The following is a 17,567-nucleotide window of genomic DNA, read 5'->3' as shown; positions in this document are numbered from 1 at the left end:
GTTTTTAAATCACGTGGTGGTGAGGTGTTTTTAAATCACGTGGTGGTGAGGTGTTTTGAATTACGTGATGGTGAGGTGTTTTGAATTATGTGGTGATGAGGTGTTTTGAATTACTTGGTGATGAGGTGTTTTTAATTACTTGGTGGTGAGGTTTTTAAAATTACGTGGTGGTGAGGTGTTTTGAATTACGTGGTGGTGAGGTGTTTTAAATTATGTGGTGGTGAGGTGTTTTGAATTACGTGGTGGTGAGGTGTTTTGAATTACGTGGTGGTGAGGTGTTTTGATTTACATGGTGGTAAGGTGTTTTGAATTACATGGGGGTTAGGTGTTTTGGATTACGTGGTGGTGAGGTGTTTTACATTTGGTGGGGGTGAGGTGTTTTAAATTACTTGGTGGTGAGGTGTTTTAAATTATGTGGGGGTGAGGTGTTTTGATTTACATGGTGGTGAGGTGTTTTGAATTACTTGGTGGTGAGGTGTTTTGATTTACTTGGTGGTGAGGTGTTTTGAATTACGTGGTGGTGAGGTGTTTTGAATTACGTGGTGGTGAGGTGTAATCGTCCCAAACTTCCAGTCTGCACCTACCCCTCCCGTATGTATGTGCTGAGGGGTCTTTTTTGAATTTTATATATTTTTTTCAACCTAAATTGCTTATAAAAATGTAATATCACAAACACTACAAATAACTTTGTGCAAAATAATTGTTTGTATTATGATTGCTGTAAATCATGACAACATAGCAATTCAGGTACAGTCATTACCCTCAGTTAAAATAAGCCCGTTCCTCAGTAACGATGCGTGGTGAGGCGAGCGTAGCGAGCCAAGCCAAGCTAGTATATATATATATATATATATATATATATATATATATATATATATATATATATATATATATATATATATATATATATACGTATATATATACGTATATATATAATGTATGTGTGTATATACACACGCCCATGTGGTTGGTTAACTTCTGATTATATGTATATCAGTTATTGCCTTGAAAAGGCCTTGTATGGTTCCAATAAAAGAAAGGCTTTAGAAAATCTCTGAAAAATTTGCATAGTCTGCAGTTAAAAAGGATTCCTCATTTTCCTGCATTCCTTTGGCCTCGCGAGAGCCATCCTGAGTGTTTTTCGTATAATATTCGGCATGGACTCATTGTAAGTGAATACTGTCATGTTGAAACTTAGTCTTTCAGATTGCACTGGTGTGGAGCCATGTGTTTTCCACAGGTATTTTGCTCCACCGGAGAACTCTCATCTGTGAAAAGAAAGGTCGAGGAGGTCATGTGCAGGTGCTGCGACTGTGTTGGTAATTGGCTGAGATAGCAAGGATGGCAGATCAAACAGAAAGTGGAGGCTGTGATGTGACAGAGATGAAAAGGCTGTATTTTGGATGATCAGAAAGGGTGTGTGTTGTGAGTACAGTATATGCATAGGTGTGTGGGTGTGGTTTGGTTCAATATGGAACTGCCCCATCTTTGTGCCTGTGCTGCAGCCCCAGCAGCTGTAACCGTTGCTTCTTTGTTCACTCGTTTCTGTGGCCTCGCTGCTTTCCTTCCAACTCACTTTTTTGTTTTAGACTCTACCTTTCCAATCTTGATTTGATTTATGTCACTTTTCAGTCAATAATGTGCCGCTGTTTCGCAAGTGCGCACCACCATGGTGGTAAAGCGTACAAGCCCCGTGGGAGGTAGATTGGGTGTTCGCGATAACAATTCCGCGCACGTTTGGTGGCGGAGAATTTATTTTGCCGATTTTTTGGGAAAGTGGTAACCAAAAGGTTTTCTTGTGGTTTTTTTTCTCCCTCCGACTTTATGTGGAAAACGATTGCCAAAATTGTTTTTTTGCTGTCGCTCGAGTGAAAATTGTGTTTGTGGTGGATGCGAAAACTATTTTATCAACCAATTGGATTACCAGATAGATCGAGCCAAATCACATTACTGGGGGAGGATGTTCCACTCGTATCTTGTGAGTTTTTGAATCCAAACATTTTATAACAATAAGTGGCAATGTGTTGTTTTGCAGCGGAAACTGCGCAACAGGTAATATTTCTGGTGCTTTTTGCTAATTCATGTGACGTGTGCATGAATTTTTTTCTGCTGAGGTTTTTATCGCACACGCTGCTTCTGCTTCAACATTTCCTAAATGCTACTTCATGTCTCCAAATTATTGTATGTGCGTGCTGTGCCTGTGGAACCACGTTGTACTGCAAACTACGGATGACTTTCTCTACATTTGCGGTTCAGATTGTTTGCTAACAGTTGCCCTTTCATTCACTGGTTCCAGCAAGTTCCAAAATGTTTATAATCGAGAAAGTTTTGTGTGTTACTTTTGTCCATTGCCTGTGACATCAATGAACTCGATGTAGGTTTCTCCACTCATTTTCACATTTGGAAATGTAAAAAAAACGAACAACAACAAAAACACACGTGTACCAAAATGCAACAACAGTGGATGATTCCTGAACCATTAATCAATAATATTATGAAAGCTTTCAATTTTTTTGATCTGTTGAGACGAGGGAATTTGTTATTAAAAACATTATTTGTAGCATCGTGCTATATAGCTGCCAACTTTTCTAAGGCCTCCAAAATTGGATTAACTCCTGGAACTACTCGAAGCTCTGCCGGGGATAATAAGGATGACTGGAGCCTCTTGTTATCTCAACGTCCTGGTGTGCGAGTTTGCAATGAATGGAATTTATTTTAGTGTCTCATCAGATTGACTCCTGGAACTACTTGAAGCAGTGCAGAGGATAACAAGGATTACCGAAGCTTCCTCTTATCTCAACATCCTGGTGTGCGATTTTGCAATGAATTAAATTAATTTTGCTTTCAGCTTTGTTGAATGAGCAACTTGGGGTGGTCTCTCAGTATAGACTCGGATCAGAGTCTACCACCAGGGGGCATTGTGCTCACATCCAGTCCTGCCATGGAATAGTTCGAAAGGTCTTCTCTGGCTCGGTCAGAAGCACGAATAAACTGAGTCTGCAGTAAACTGGCACTCCCTTATACCTCCTCCTCACTTATGGTCGAAAGCTCAATTGCAAGTGCACCCAGCCATCCGTCCTTCATCCCCTAACCATGCCAATGACGATGGATCAGAGGTGTTACCTTCAACCCTCGACACTTCCTCGCTCCGCCATGAATTTCCGGCTGGTTTTGTGCGCTCATTTTGCCTTCCTCGCCAATTTGGATCTCCATCTTCCATGTCCAGGTCCTTCTGGTAATACCTGTGAATCCTCAGTGTTGATGTCCCTAATACCATCGGCAATTGAACATTGATTTCGCATTTGCATTCCATGAATTCTGCAAAATCTTCAGCCTTCAGAAAAACTACGAAAGAAATATATAATTACACTCGTACTCAAACATCAAATCATAACACTGTCTACATGTCCATTGCTCGAATCCCGTGAGGTTTCCAAGTTCGTTTTTCCTGAATATCCTGCCATATTTTGAAAGGGTGTTAATTGCTGGTCCTCGATCTAAGAATAAAGTGATTTATTTATTGGTGGGGTTGGGGGAGTGGGGGTGTGGGGGAGACGGCGGGGGTGCTTGCTCTGAGGGACACATCACACTATGAATTGAAAATAGGTTGTGATAATACGAAATGGCTTCATTGTATAATAATTATATTTGCTTTTTCATGCGGCACTCATTGTATCCTTCGTTTACTGTTTGATGTCATGCTGGTTCGAGGTTAGGGTGAATGCACGATGCTTTTTAGCAACCTATATTATTGATATTGTCTTTTTATGGTTGATGTTAAAGCAGTTAATTTCAACCTGCTTAGAGTAGGAACCACCTTTGGAGGCCATTTTTCCCCGCAGACCAGGGGTTGGCCTTTTTCGGGCACCATGGTCCCCCTTTTGAAGCAATGTTTTATGGTCGGATGCCCTTCCTGCCGCCAACCCTGTTAGTCACATTTTGCGACACACAGGGAATTACCAGTGAGCTGGTACTCAATTTGGTGACCTCGGAAGGATGACAGGCTGAGTCAACCCACCTGGCGTTAATGTAGCGATCGACCGGGATTCGAGCCCAGTATCCTAGGATCCCAAGCCGGCACCCTAACCGCTAAGCCAACACCGGGCTCTAAGTAGGCCTATATTGAAAATAGAAAAACAAGTTCTTGAAACAAACAATAGCAGGTATCTCTGTGGTCTGTCCACAAAATGCATCTCAGGTAAACCATGCTTTATATCCCATTATTTTTGTTTGTAGTTTATTTGTTGTCGATGTAGTTTATGTTATTGCATAGAGCTATCTCTGCTGCATATGCTGTAGCATTGCTTCCAATAATGGGAAACCACCCACGCACCGAGCCACCAAAGCACCGCGTTGCCCCTGATGGATGGTCAGCGCCAGCAGCCTGGTCGTGCCTTCTAGCCATGCATGTGTGATCTGATTAACCGTCTTTGGTACGCAATCGAGACTTGTTATGAGCTAAGCCTTCTTACAAGATGTATATTTCAATACTCGGTATTGCTGCCTTTCATAGACTCTAAGTATATTCATTAGTATTTCCATCTTGACCCATCTCCTGATGAAAAGGGTGGAAAAATAGTGGTGATTTCCTGTTTGAAGGCCATGATGGCATGATCATACCTTTGATATCTGGTCAGCATTAAATTGCCTTTTCCGTTACACATGATTGCTCTACTTTATCTCATGATCTTCCCTCCATCCTCTCGGCCGCTGCTGCCCATCACCACCTCGTGCTTTCATGTATACCCGCTCTCGATCTCTTGGAGTCCAGCGAACCCCCGAACCCTTTTTCCTCCCTGTCACTCCCCTTCTCGTACATGGACGTGTTTGTGCCTTTTTTGTCTGCTTGTCCACCCCTGCCCTTCTGTCATTCTGTCAACTTCCCGCCACCTGGTGTTTAGTTGGTCCTTGAGCCACGACTTCCGTATAATGAAAAAGGACATCTGGGAAATGTCTTTAAAACCAATCTGGTTAATGCATGCGACTTCATCCGAGACCGTTGGTCTCGGCTAGTGCAAGGTGACGTGTTTATAAAATTTGGCGAAATGTCACACTTTATATGGAAGGATGAAATGTACATTTTAATTTTGTCCCTTACATCCGTTTCGGACATTGAAATTGGACGGAGACGATGAGAGCGCGCCAACCATGATCGGAGATGAATGCAGGTACAATGTCGGTGTTTCTGAGAAATTTTCAGCCCTAAGGTTTAGAAGCACACATTTTGTGACGTCAAAGATTGTATGTTGATACATCGTTCGTTAACAAAAGGAACAAGTTGTTGTATTAATTTATGCAAGCAATGATGTCGGTCAAATAAATTCTGTCGATTTTTCATTTGACATACTTTGGTTGTTAATGAAAATTGGATTATTTACCGGTGGTGAACGCAAGAAAATCCATCGGAGATTATCTGTACAGCAAAAACGGATCAGTTTGGAATTTTAACGCTGTTGTTCCTTCGATCCGTGCCAGTCTCCCTCCCTCATTCACGATCCGGCTTGCCGAGGCATTCTCCACGGAAGGCCCATTCCACATGGTGCACTAATTAATTTTTTATTTATTTATTCGTATGCAGCAGGTGTCTGCGCTGCATGCAATGCCCCCTTTGCCAGCTACCTGGTACTCGTTTTTCCGACCTCGGAAGGTTGACGGGCTGAGTCGACCCACCGGTGTTAATTCAATGGAACGACATGCGCTTGAACTCAAGATCCTAAGATCTCAAGCCAGCCATCTTAACCGTTAAGCCAACAACCAGGTTGCACTAATTAATGATCGAGCATCCTCAAATGTTGCGGTATAATTTATTTTAGCTTAAATGTCTTTTTTTTTTTTGTCTGTTTTTTAACACCACAGTTCAAATTTGACACATCGGATCAGAACATGCATTTTATTGAATATAATTTGAATGTGCATAATTTAATTTGGCTCCTGAAAGTATCAGCAGGAGCCATGCAAAGCATCTCCCTTCATCCTCTTTGCCCTCCGTGCTTCCATTCCCACTCATGTACACAGTTTTGCACCACATAAATGCATTGACTACATAAATCTTCCCGCGTCAATCCCATTGCCATATCCCACCCCACCCACCCGGCCACACGTGTGTACAGTGTGGTTAAAAGCAAGAAAAGCTTGTTACCTTTTACGTGTCCATCGGTCATCGGCTTGGCAGTCCAATGGTTCACCAGCAGGAATCGGACTCGCCACGGCTTGGACTCCGCATGTAGTATATTTGTTTATTTATTTTTTTGTTCTGGTAATCTTCCTCCACCAGATGATTGCGGTGAATGCAATCTCGACCCGCCGAAGTCCTTCCACGGCGTGTTGTGGATTGAATCCCCTAACGAGGTTAGGCTCGTGGAGCGTTCTGAACCGACGGTGCCGATTCACCGGTGTCCATGGCTGGATGCTCTGCAGTCGCACTACATCGGGTCCCCCGATCCTTCCCTCTTACCATGACCCACCCCCACAAATACCAGAGACAGTGATGTGCGCCGAGTGGCCAAGAAAAGAGTCGTTGATAAACGTGCGGTCACCCTGGAATGTGTGCGCCACACGATGGGGTTGGAGCGAGTAAGAACGTAAGGGATGGAGGGAGGGTTGGAGAGAAGTGGGATGGTACTGTCTAGGAACGAGCCAAAGGTAGATAGACAAAGGAGACTCATGCATATGGGTATATATATATATATATGGTATAATATACATATATTATGTTATATTATGTTGCATTATATTATATTGTATGTGTATAATTTCAAGGAAACTATGATTTTGAGAGAGCAATGAGAATTGGTAAGAGTGGTTTGGGGGGTGTGGGGGGGATGGGGAGGGTGGGAGAGGGATTGGGAGGGGGCAGAGGGGAGTGGGGCATGGAGTTTGCTTTGAGGTATCAGAGAGAAAATGGAATATGATGTATATTAAGCAAAGGGCATGCAGAATATAGTTCCATTTATAAAACGGGGAGACAAGGGGTTAAAAGCGCATCCTGCATTAAGGATTTTGCGAGTCACATAGCCTGAAAGTATGTGTGCGATGCACAAATGGATGAAGGGGTTATGGTTGAGTGGAGGCTATGCACTCTGGGATTGTTTGGCTGTGCACATCATCACCCGGGAATTCCATCCCTTGAACTGGTCCATAGCCCTTCTTCAATGGTCCATTAGGTTGTCCTTCTATTGCATCCTGGCATTCCCAGTGGTCTTTGAACTGGTTCTTTGGGTCATGGTCGATTATATTTGTCTCAATCCAGCATGATCTCTCATTTTCCAGTCAAATTCCGTGTTTTGCCTTTAAATAGTTAAGATGCACTCATACATTCGGTAAAGATTAATTTGAGTCGACAGGAGATCTGAGGAGAGTAAAAGATAAAATGTGGTTGTGGGATGTGGTGGAGAGATTTATGAATGCAATATAATTCTAACGCTCATGTTGTGGTCGAATCTTGCACCGATCCTTGCCTCAAATCGGAAAACAAACCTGTAGTTTAGCGGTACTTTGGCTCTAAATGTGTGCCGATCACACATGCACAGAGAGGAGCGAGATAATATTTTTTTACTATCTGCCTGCCTGGCAGTCAGACAACAACTGAAAATCATTCCAAACAGGAAACTTACTGGTTTTCATGACGTTATAAAGGTCACAAACAACAGGCAAAAAAAAAGTCATGCTCGGAATTTTTTTGTTCGACCGTTACAATCATTATTTAATTTCAATTTAATTATATACTTTAACATTGCATGAGGTGAGGTGGCCATGAACTTTCTAGTTCAACATGTTTTTGTTGTGAAGGCATTGCTAAAATTTAATATGGAGTAGAAAGAGTGGGAGAGAGGGCTAAGAGGAGGAGGAGAAGGAGGAGCAGAAATAAGTGCAATACTATATGTCAGTAGTACGCCGCAAGCTTTGCTGATAATTGGCAATAAAATTTACTCCATCATCCCACAAAGGGAAGCACCCAATAGGTCCACTTGTTATTAAAGTGAGTCAATCGGTATGGGCCGCTATTGTGACCATTCACAGACCCTCACAGGGTCTTGTAAAAGGCCTTTGTGAATATGCACACTTTACAGGGTGATATCTCATCGTGGTTACTATGAATTATTAATACCTCACTGTATTTAGCCATACATGAGATGGGGTTGAGTTTAATATATGACTGATGCATAATAGATGGGAGTGCTTGATGAATGCCTTGCAAGTAAAACGAACTCGCAAGGCCATCCTTTCAATGGAAACCTGCCAATTTATTTTTTCTGCATGTGATTAAGTCTGTGCGATGCAAGTCAAGTCTGCACTGCAAACATTTTGTGAAACAATGGATTTTATCAACTAAAAGTTAGAGAGTACGTTTACCACATTGGCACCTACGGTGGTAAACGTACTCTCGTAAACTTTTAGTTGATACAATCCATTATTTATCTTGTTCGTCAATGGCGACCGACGCTCGCTTTAACAGGGACGAGTACTGGTATTCGTCGTTTGACTTGCTGGATTGCCCAGAGGTATCATCTGAGCTGTCATTGTCAAGAAGTGGGAACTGTCCAGCCTGTGTTGGAATATCGACGCAGCTATGAGTTGTCAAGGTGGTATTGCACAAACAGTGCGACGCATCGATGTGTTCACCATCCATCGGAAGGACGTTAGAACTGGAGGACCTGTCTGCCTGGAGGACCTGTCTGCCTGGAGGACCTGTCTGGAGGACCTGTCTGCCTGGAGGACCTGTCCGGAGGGAGGACCAGGTCTGGAGGATCGTTTGTGGCCATTGGAGATTCAGGTGTCTTTTGTGAAGAAGGGGCAAGGTACCCCACCGGCACCCTGTACAATTTTATTATTCCTGCAGTGCCTGCGGGTAGGAAGTGCTCTGGTCTTGGACACTCCCCATCAATGAGTTACACCACTTGCTACTGTAGAATGTGGTCACTTTGTGATGTGAGCAGCAGCATCTGCACTGACGACAAACTGTCATGTTTCGCGTGAAACATCCATCTTCAACCACGAAGGACCAGCCGATTTCAATTGATGGTTTGCTAAATGCCACTCTCGGTCACTGAATTAAAGTTTCATCTTGAATGAAATTAATCCTCCTCTCGGTACATTCTAGAAACAGCAACTGTGATGCATGGCCCGTGTTTCCAGCTAATTGCCGAGACTTGGACCTCCGGTAAGTCCCGTGGAACAGGTGGAATGAATTCAGCTGGAAAAGCACAGAAAACATATTACCAAAGAGTGTTGATTAAAGCCAATGCCGTTTTACTATTATTACGAGCAACATGATGCAGCATACCCCCTTTTTAATTTTGCATAACCAATAAGCAATCTCGCTTTCCAATTATCTTGGTTTACGCCGCTATGATTCCTGTTTTGCTCTTCTTGGGGAATGCTGGTTGAAGATTGGTTATACGGTGTCAGTCACTTGCCTCTGCATAACCTCATTAGCGCGGAGGCATCTGGTTGATCGTTTCCCCACTTGAGAGCAGTATTTACCCTCAAGCCTTGTTCACCTGCAAAAGGTCAGATAAATAATGTAAAGGTTATTAGCCATTCACGTTCTCGCTCACTGCAAGCTGTCCAAAAGGCATTGGGGCAAGCCATTAAATGGTTTGTGAAAGGAAATGAGGGATATCACCATGTGACAATTGGAAAATTTCTCTGTTTACTCAAAGCAACAGGTATTTTTCTTTGTTGTAAATCCACTCTAGTATTAAAAACTGTGATGACAGAATGGATCTAGAACGATATTCGGTAGAGAGCACACCTCCGCCAGGCTGAACAGTTTGTTTTGTATCCCAATGATAGGCCGGATCTGGATTCGGATCTGAACCAAAATCTAATCGGCTTGCTCTTGTCACCTAGCGAACTCATCCCCATGTTTCGTCTTAAGGGTGTAGTACTGGTGAAAAATTGAGAAAACTACATAGGTACCTTTGAGAGGCCTTTACACAAAAACAAAGTCAAGTTAATATCTAATTTTCAGTTTTTCTTGAAAGATATAATCTTGGCTTTAACTCAGACCAGTTTCAACGCTTCTTTGTCATATTGCATGCATATAATTTGCATAAATTAGACCGTCAATAAAAAACAAGGAAAAACAAAGAACACATTTCTACTTCAATCTTCTATGTCACCTATCATTCTTTTCACACAAAACTTGGTACATGTATTATACATGTGTTACTCTACTACCTGATGAGAGGATTTTGTGAAATTATGTCAAATGTTCACTAATTAGCTAATTATGCCAATTACCAGATAAAACTTGGTTGTCCTTCAATAAATCCACAATGGCTACTCCTATAAACAAAAGCCTTCATCATTTTAAAGGAAGTGATATTCTGAATATCCTGTCCAAATTTCAGCCCCAAAGAATGATGCAAATTAAAGTTATAACAAATTTCATGCAAAATATTATATTTCTTGTAAATTGCGTGTAAAGATAACATTAGATATTTTAAAGGAAATACTGAATGAGTTTATACAATACGTATGAATCCAAACCGTATCTAATTCTAAACGGAAAAAAAAAAAAATCACCTGTTCACCAGTACTACACCCTTAACTCGTCCATAACCTTTTGAGATATCGTGCTTTGTATCGGTTTTAGCCTTATCACTCAATGGTGAAGAATCACTTAAAATATTCCACTCGCCGGATCCGAATCTGGATCTTCACCAAAATGTAATAATTTCGTCCTTGTCACATACACGACCTCTCTGCCAAATTTCGTTTGAATCCGTCCACAACTTTTTAGATATCCCGTTCACAGACAGACAGACAGAGGTGAAAACATAACCGCCATCCACCTTTGGTGACGGAGGTGACCAGAAAGCATACCAAAATGCAAAACCAGTCTGCGTCCGCTTTGTACGCTAACTAAACTTTACAAAACCAACAGCTGCATTTTTTTTCTTTCTATTAATTAGTGTTCACCATATTCTTAAAATAAAAGTTTGTTGAAAATTTCATGACAAATATGCTCAAATGCATTTCGGCAAATGCCAAATGGAAAAACATTATGGCCTGGACAGACGCACTAAAGCTCAATCTACTTTATAAGAGAGATGTCTGTCTGTCTGTCTGTCTGTGTCGCCATTTTTCTCAGAGTTGGCTGAACGAATCTTCGTCAAACTTTCAGTGGTTCATCAGTGAGTGCCTGGGAGTGTTTTAGGCAAAAAAAGAAGAAAATTATGAAATAAAAGATTTTTTTTTGGAGTTAAAAAAAATACAAATCGCTCGATAGTGCCGAGGCCTTTTTAAATTAATGACAGTTATATACAAGTACACATTCGCATAAATAAATACAAAACAATCACCAGACATTTGAATACAAATACATCAAACAATTCCGGAAGTGTATGAAGTTGGTAGTACAGCTTCTTCTTCTTCTTGATCGGCATCACAGTTAACTCAGAAACGTGATGAACGCCACATTCACCCACCAGCATATAAATGAACCCCCTTCCTCTCCTTCCTCAATTCTCATATTAAAGGTTTGCTGAAGATTTGATGACAAAAGCTCAAATGGTAAAGTTATGGCCTAGACAACCAGACACACAGATATTTGCGATTTTAAAACTCCGTTTCCCGCTGTGTGGGTAGATGGGCTAACTTGGCAGTTGCTTTTACATTTGAGTGAGTAGTTTCATGATTGAGTAACAAGTGAATGTAGAATGCATGTAAAGACTGCAAAGGTGGGGGAAGGAATCGACAAAGAGTTCCAAGGAAAATAGAGAGACAAAGCAAGAAGAGAACTGTGGGATTGATGCTTGTTTTGACGTTCAAGATGGCGTGAATTTGCTGACTTCTGGGGGGAACAAGAATGACCGCACTGTCATCACAACTTGTGACAAAATCCGGTAATTGGCCGATTGGGAAACACGCATTTAAAGCATTTTCAAAAGATGAACAGCGGAATTGGCGAAAAACACATTTAATTAAAAAGATTAACTCTATATTCGACATCGATTTTTCGGGATCCCTCATCGGGAGTAACATTCAACCCAAACTAAGCCAATGGAAAGCTGATGCAACAAACCCGGGCAGTGTATAATCAGCAGAGTATTATAGGCCTGATGTCTTCGGCCCACCATAAAAACCAAAATGGCGGCTACATTATTTTGTCTAGTTGCCATGGTGGATGAAGTCAAGCAACAAGTGTGTGTGGGGGCCGACAACTGTCCGACCAAAGGTTGCACCTTTAAAAAATCGACCCCCAACAAGAACAACAGCAACAACCATGTGGAGCTCTTGTAGACCTGCAACACATCTTAGGTAAAAATCCAGTCTGTTGAACAATTTTCAATCTGTGTTGCTTGAAAGATTCCTCCACTATTTATTTGTATCATTGTGCTCAGACCTTCAAGCTGTAAGATTTTATTCCAATTGCATATATTAAAGAGCAAGTTGGGTCACCTGGTCAAGATCCGGTTATTTAGACTATAGTAAAACATTTAAGAGATTGTTGTTTAGAGCTGTGGCAAAAATGAACTCTGGAGTGTACGACCGCAATGATGATCCCAATATATTTTACATTTCCTTGTTTAAGATCGCACAGGATCGTGCATCCATTCCTTACACTTGTGTAGTCAGTCCCACGGAGACTGTGGACTCCTTGTATATTACTTTCCCTTCTGTATACAGAATATAAATATTTAAATGCCATTGGTTTGATTCCTTCCTGTTGACCATCAAGGAAGTGCAGAGGTGCAAGCCAAGCTCGGCCCCTCTCCCCGCCAACAGAAAACACCTGACATACAATGCTCATTCGGACAAAGCACCGTTATTTTGTGTTTCTACATCGGTCTCATTTCGTCTGTTTATTGAAATTTATTGAAAGTCTCATTTATTGGACTTTATTATATATTGCAACTAGAATGGCCCTTGGTAGGGCGAGGGATACGATATGTCCAGTTTTCCCTGGACAAGTCTTCCTTTTCGGTCCTTAAATGCCTGTCCAGTTGGATTTTTAAGTATCTACAAATGTCTGGGTTTTTCCGTTTTTTAAATTTTGCATTTTCAAGGATTTTTAAGATTTGAATTTTAAGGATTTTTAAGATTTGAATTTTAAGGATTTTTTAAATTGAATTTTAAGATTGGGGATACTTTCTACCTTATATTTATATGGTTAAACCGTTTTTGTACATTTTCTTACGGTGATAAAATGTGATTATGTGATGTTTGGACCGGACGGCTTGGTACAAGTCTGTACTACTCCATCATGTCGTAATGGACATGTTCGAACATCACACGTACATTTCCTGTCAAACCTCTCAGTGAGAGAGCCCAGTGATGTGCTCATTCAGTGTCTTTTCTGAGTCCTTACCGTATACATTTGTTCGATTTTTCTTCTTTTCAATGCCAAAACGAAAGTGTAAATTCACTGCAGACCTAAAGACAAAACATTGCCGTGTTTAAAAAGTGGTCGAGAAGAATGGGAAGCCGAGTATTTGATATGCAGAGCTGGTACGTACGTTTCTATGGCAAATAAAGATGCTATTGATTTACAATCTCATGTGGACTTGGACAAGCACAATAAAGCAGTTTGAGGAGAGAGCTCATAATCCTCATAAGCAAAATTGAAGGACTGGTGAAAGGAAAAGACTCCCTACACGTAAAGAGGTACATTGAAATTTCAATAATTATAACGTTTATTTTGGAGGCCATAACACTTGTTCTTATTTATAGACACTCAATGTAAATGACGTGCCACGTAGTACACGGTGTGTGTGTGTGTGTGTGTGTGTGTGTGTGTGTGTGTGTGTCTAAAAATATACACACATACTGTACATACATACATACATATACACTACATGGCCACTAGTATGCGGACACCCCTTCTAATTAGTGGATTCTTTTGTTTCAGCCACACCCATTGCTGACAGGTATACATAATCAAGCACACAGCCATGCAATCTCCATAGACAAATATTGGCAGTAGAATAGGCCGTACTGAAGAGCTCAGTGACTTTCAACGTGGCACCGTCATAGGATGCCACCTTTCCAACAAGTCAGTTCGTCCAATTTCTGCCCTGCTAGAGCTGCCCCGGTCAACTGTAAGTGCTGTTATTGTGAAGTGGAAATGTCTAGAAGCAACAACAGCTCAGCCGCGAAGTGGTAGGCAACACAAGCTCACAGAACGGGACCGCCGAGTGCTGAAGCACGTAGCACGTAAAAATCGTCTGTCCTCGGTTGCATCACTCACTGCAGAGTTCCAAACTGCCTCTGGAAGCTACGTCAGCACAACAACTGTTTGTTGGGAACTTCATTAAATGGGTTTCCATGGCCGAGCAGCCACACACACGCCTAAGATCACCATGTGCAATGCCAAGCGTCGGCTGGAGTGGTGTAAAGCTCACCGCCATTCAACTCTGGAGCAGTGGAAACGCGTTCTCTGGAGTGATGAATCACGCTTCACCATCTGGCAGTCCGACGGACGAATCTGGGTTTGGCAGATGCCAGGAGACGCTACCTGCCCGAATGCATAGTGCCAACTGTAAAGTTTGGTGGAGGAGGAATAATGGTTTGGGGCTGTTTTTCATGGTTCGAGCTAGGCCCCGTAGTTCCAGCGAAGGGAAATCTTAATGCTACAGCACACAATGACATTCTAGACGATTGTGTGCTCCCAACTTTGTGGTAACAGTTTGGGGAAGACCCTTTCCTGTTTCAGCATGACAATGCCCCTGTGCATATAGCGAAGTCCATCCAGAAATGGTTTGTCGAGATCGGTGTGGAAGAACTTGACTGGCCTATACAGAGCCCTGACATCAACCCCATCGAACACCTTTGGGATGAATTGGAACGCCGACTGTGAGCCAGGCCTAATCGCCCAACATCAGTGCCCGCCCTTACTTATGCTCTTGTGGCTGAATGGAAGCAAATCCCTGCAGCAATGTTCCAACATCTAGTGGAAAGCCTTCCCAGAAGAGTGGAGGCTGTTATAGCAGCAAAGGGGGGGATCAACTCAATATTAATGCCCATGATTCTGGAATGAGATATTTGACATGTACATACGGGTGTGATGTTCGATTGGCCACATACTTTTGGCCATGTAGTGTATATTAGTGTTGGGCTGATATCGGAACAGGCAGATATCGGCTATTTTTTCGGTAACCTTCACCGGCAGAGTTGAGTCAGTGCAGAGTGCAGCTTACCGAATAAAGTTGTACCGTATACTGTACAACTGAAAAACCTTGAGTAGTTTTCACTCTCGCACCGCAGGCAGGTTGGCAGTCCTTCTGTCTTCTACCGACTCCTCTCTTGCCTTGCACCCCCGTGCTGTCTGTACTCTGTCCCCAAAATATTCCTGCATTTCACACAAGATCTGCCAGCAACCCTCTTCTGGTGAAATTGCCAAAATCAAGACTCTCTGCTCACCTTCACTTTTTCATTCCTCTTTTCTCCCGCCTCTGGAACAAACTCCCACACTCTCTTCAATCCCACTGCACCCTCCAGGTCTTTAAAACAGCTGTTCACCACCATCTCTTATCTTTCCCCATCTTTCACAATCTTGATCTTTTCTACCCCTGTTAATGGACCCTAAATCCACCTCCTTCAAATTCCGTTTTCCTTCGTGCAATCCCCAGTAGTGTCCATCTTGTTTATCCCGTGCACCCGCCCAGCCTCTTCGTTCCACAGATATCCCGATGTCCCTGTTCTCTACTGTTGTTTTGCCTCCCACTCCCTCTCCCCCTCTTGTCTGCCGCTGCCTTTATTATATGTTCTATGTGTTAGCTCTTACACGAGCCTCGACTGAGTATACAAAAAAAATTGGGTCAGAATGTGCGGATGTCACGAAATGGTGGTCACTGCCTGCTTGAAGCTATGGAGTACTGAGTTTGAAACAAATGCCACGGAGAAGGTTGTTCCATAGATGGAAGAGGTGAGGATCGAAAAGGGTTGAGGTTTGTACAATCAGCCTGGATTTTGGAATTTCAACCGGAAAGGGGTTTCTGCAATAACACGTGCATCCTGTAATTGCTGGGGAGAGTCAGAGGACAAAGCGATTAATATCAGAGGAGGTAATAAAACCACTGACCTTCCATTGACCTTCCTATGATGTGAAAGCAACAGACCTTGTACTTCGACGTTGTGATGGGAGATTCCAATAATGTTGAAAGCTTTAGATTCCACAGAATTCAAGAGAGACAGATGAAATTCTGGAGTGCCAGAGCTACTGACAAAGGGTTTGTAGACTTTGAGTAGCTCGGACTTTCCAAGGAAAGGCTTGGATGAACGGAGGATGACCAGTCTGCGGCTGGCTTTAGGAGGCCAGCCCAGGAGAGGTCATGGATGATGGTGAGGCCTAGAAGTTCAAGAGACTGATCCTCTTCCAGTGGAGTGTATTCACGGGCTGATTTTTTATTCATTTATTTTCATTTCTTTCACATGATGCTGCCTGTAGTCCTCGGTAGCATGGTGGCCACATGGTGGCCAAGTGGTGGCCAACCAAGGTGGCCACATGTAGCGAAACACAAAGCCTCATCGCCATGCACTTAACCAAGATCGAGGCCAACAATACTCATTTTGCCGATATGGAATCTGATATGGATGTGTTTAAAGATTGTTTTGTTTTTGTTCCACTATTTTGTCATATTTACCTATTTATGTTGTGCCCCTTTCAGAGAGTGGAAAAAACTGTGAGGTGGTTTCAACAGATGGGAGTGGGAAAATGATTCAAAGGCTGAAAATGATCTGGTGGCCTTGATTATGGGAAGTGCATACAAAGTGGGTTGGAAGAAGGTGAAAGGCCTATTAATATAATCTTAACTTGCATTTTATGCCACATCAACCTGTCCAGTGAATCATCCTGTGTACAGTGAATGTTGCATAGTGCTAGTGCCGTATATTGCAACATTGTGCATATAAATATATCTTAACCTGCAAAATATAAGCATAGTTAAATTGTGATTTATTTTGTTGTTGCTGCTCTTTTGCTCAATTTATTTGCGGACCGTGAAGATGCAAAGATGAAGTTTTGAACTGATAAACTTGAGATGACGTGACGGGTCATGTTGGCTTGGCATCTCGTATGCAGCTCGTGGTACTTGTTATCACAGAGCAGCAGAGAGCAGTTTTCTGGTGCACTTCTGGACATTGTTTTGTTTGAGTTGGTTATTGACAGAAGTTTGAGTCCTTGGGGGCAGTTTGTTTCTTATCTGAATGGAATTTCTGTGTTTTATCAGCAGGGCAAGTAATGTTTTGCTTTTCATAAGCATTTTGCTTATTGTGGCTGCGAAAGAAAAAGACATTATTCGAGGAAAAAAAAACAAAGGCACAACCAACAGATAATTATACCTGGAGTCGACTAAAGCATATTGCTCTGGAGATTTTGCAACAAACAGAATATTCTGAGGAATAGACAGACATATTATTACATTATGTTTATATATTATACTAGAAAATACCACCCAGTCGCTTTGCTGACGGGAATACTAAAAGAGGGGAGGGAGAGAGGTGGAGGGACGTAGGGAGGTGGAGGAAGGCAGGGTGGAGGGGAAGGCAGGGGGAAGAGAGGTGGGAAGGAGGTGGAGGGAGGGAGAGGTGGAAAGGGGGGGGGGGGGAGAGGTTGAAAG

General features: G+C 42.3%; 2 protein-coding genes and 1 long non-coding RNA gene across 5 annotated transcripts in view; 2 read left to right on the top strand and 1 right to left on the bottom strand.

Annotated features, from left to right (window-relative positions):
- Positions 1-6,546, bottom strand: part of LOC137429769 (leucine-rich repeat and fibronectin type III domain-containing protein 1-like) — a 21,927-nt gene extending 15,381 nt beyond the window's left edge. Inside the window, exon 1 of the mRNA XM_068120000.2 lies at positions 6,140-6,546. Within this exon, the coding sequence (XP_067976101.2) occupies positions 6,140-6,161 (22 nt within the window). The 5' untranslated portion in view covers positions 6,162-6,546. The remainder of the gene's footprint in view (positions 1-6,139) is intronic.
- Positions 1-17,376, top strand: part of LOC137429770 (uncharacterized) — an 86,252-nt gene extending 68,876 nt beyond the window's left edge. The window contains exon 3 of the long non-coding RNA XR_010984940.2: positions 16,617-17,376. This is a non-coding gene — a long non-coding RNA (uncharacterized LOC137429770). The remainder of the gene's footprint in view (positions 1-16,616) is intronic.
- PC (pyruvate carboxylase) overlaps positions 1-17,567 on the top strand; it is a 663,757-nt gene that overhangs the window by 159,663 nt on the left and 486,527 nt on the right. The window lies entirely within an intron of this gene.

This window comes from Myxine glutinosa, chromosome 6 (genome assembly GCF_964187855.1).
Source record: "Myxine glutinosa chromosome 6, kmMyxGlut1.1, whole genome shotgun sequence".
Lineage (NCBI taxonomy): Eukaryota > Metazoa > Chordata > Myxini > Myxiniformes > Myxinidae > Myxine > Myxine glutinosa.
The sequence above is the reverse complement of the archived record's forward strand: the minus strand, read 5'-3'. Positions and strand labels throughout refer to the sequence as shown.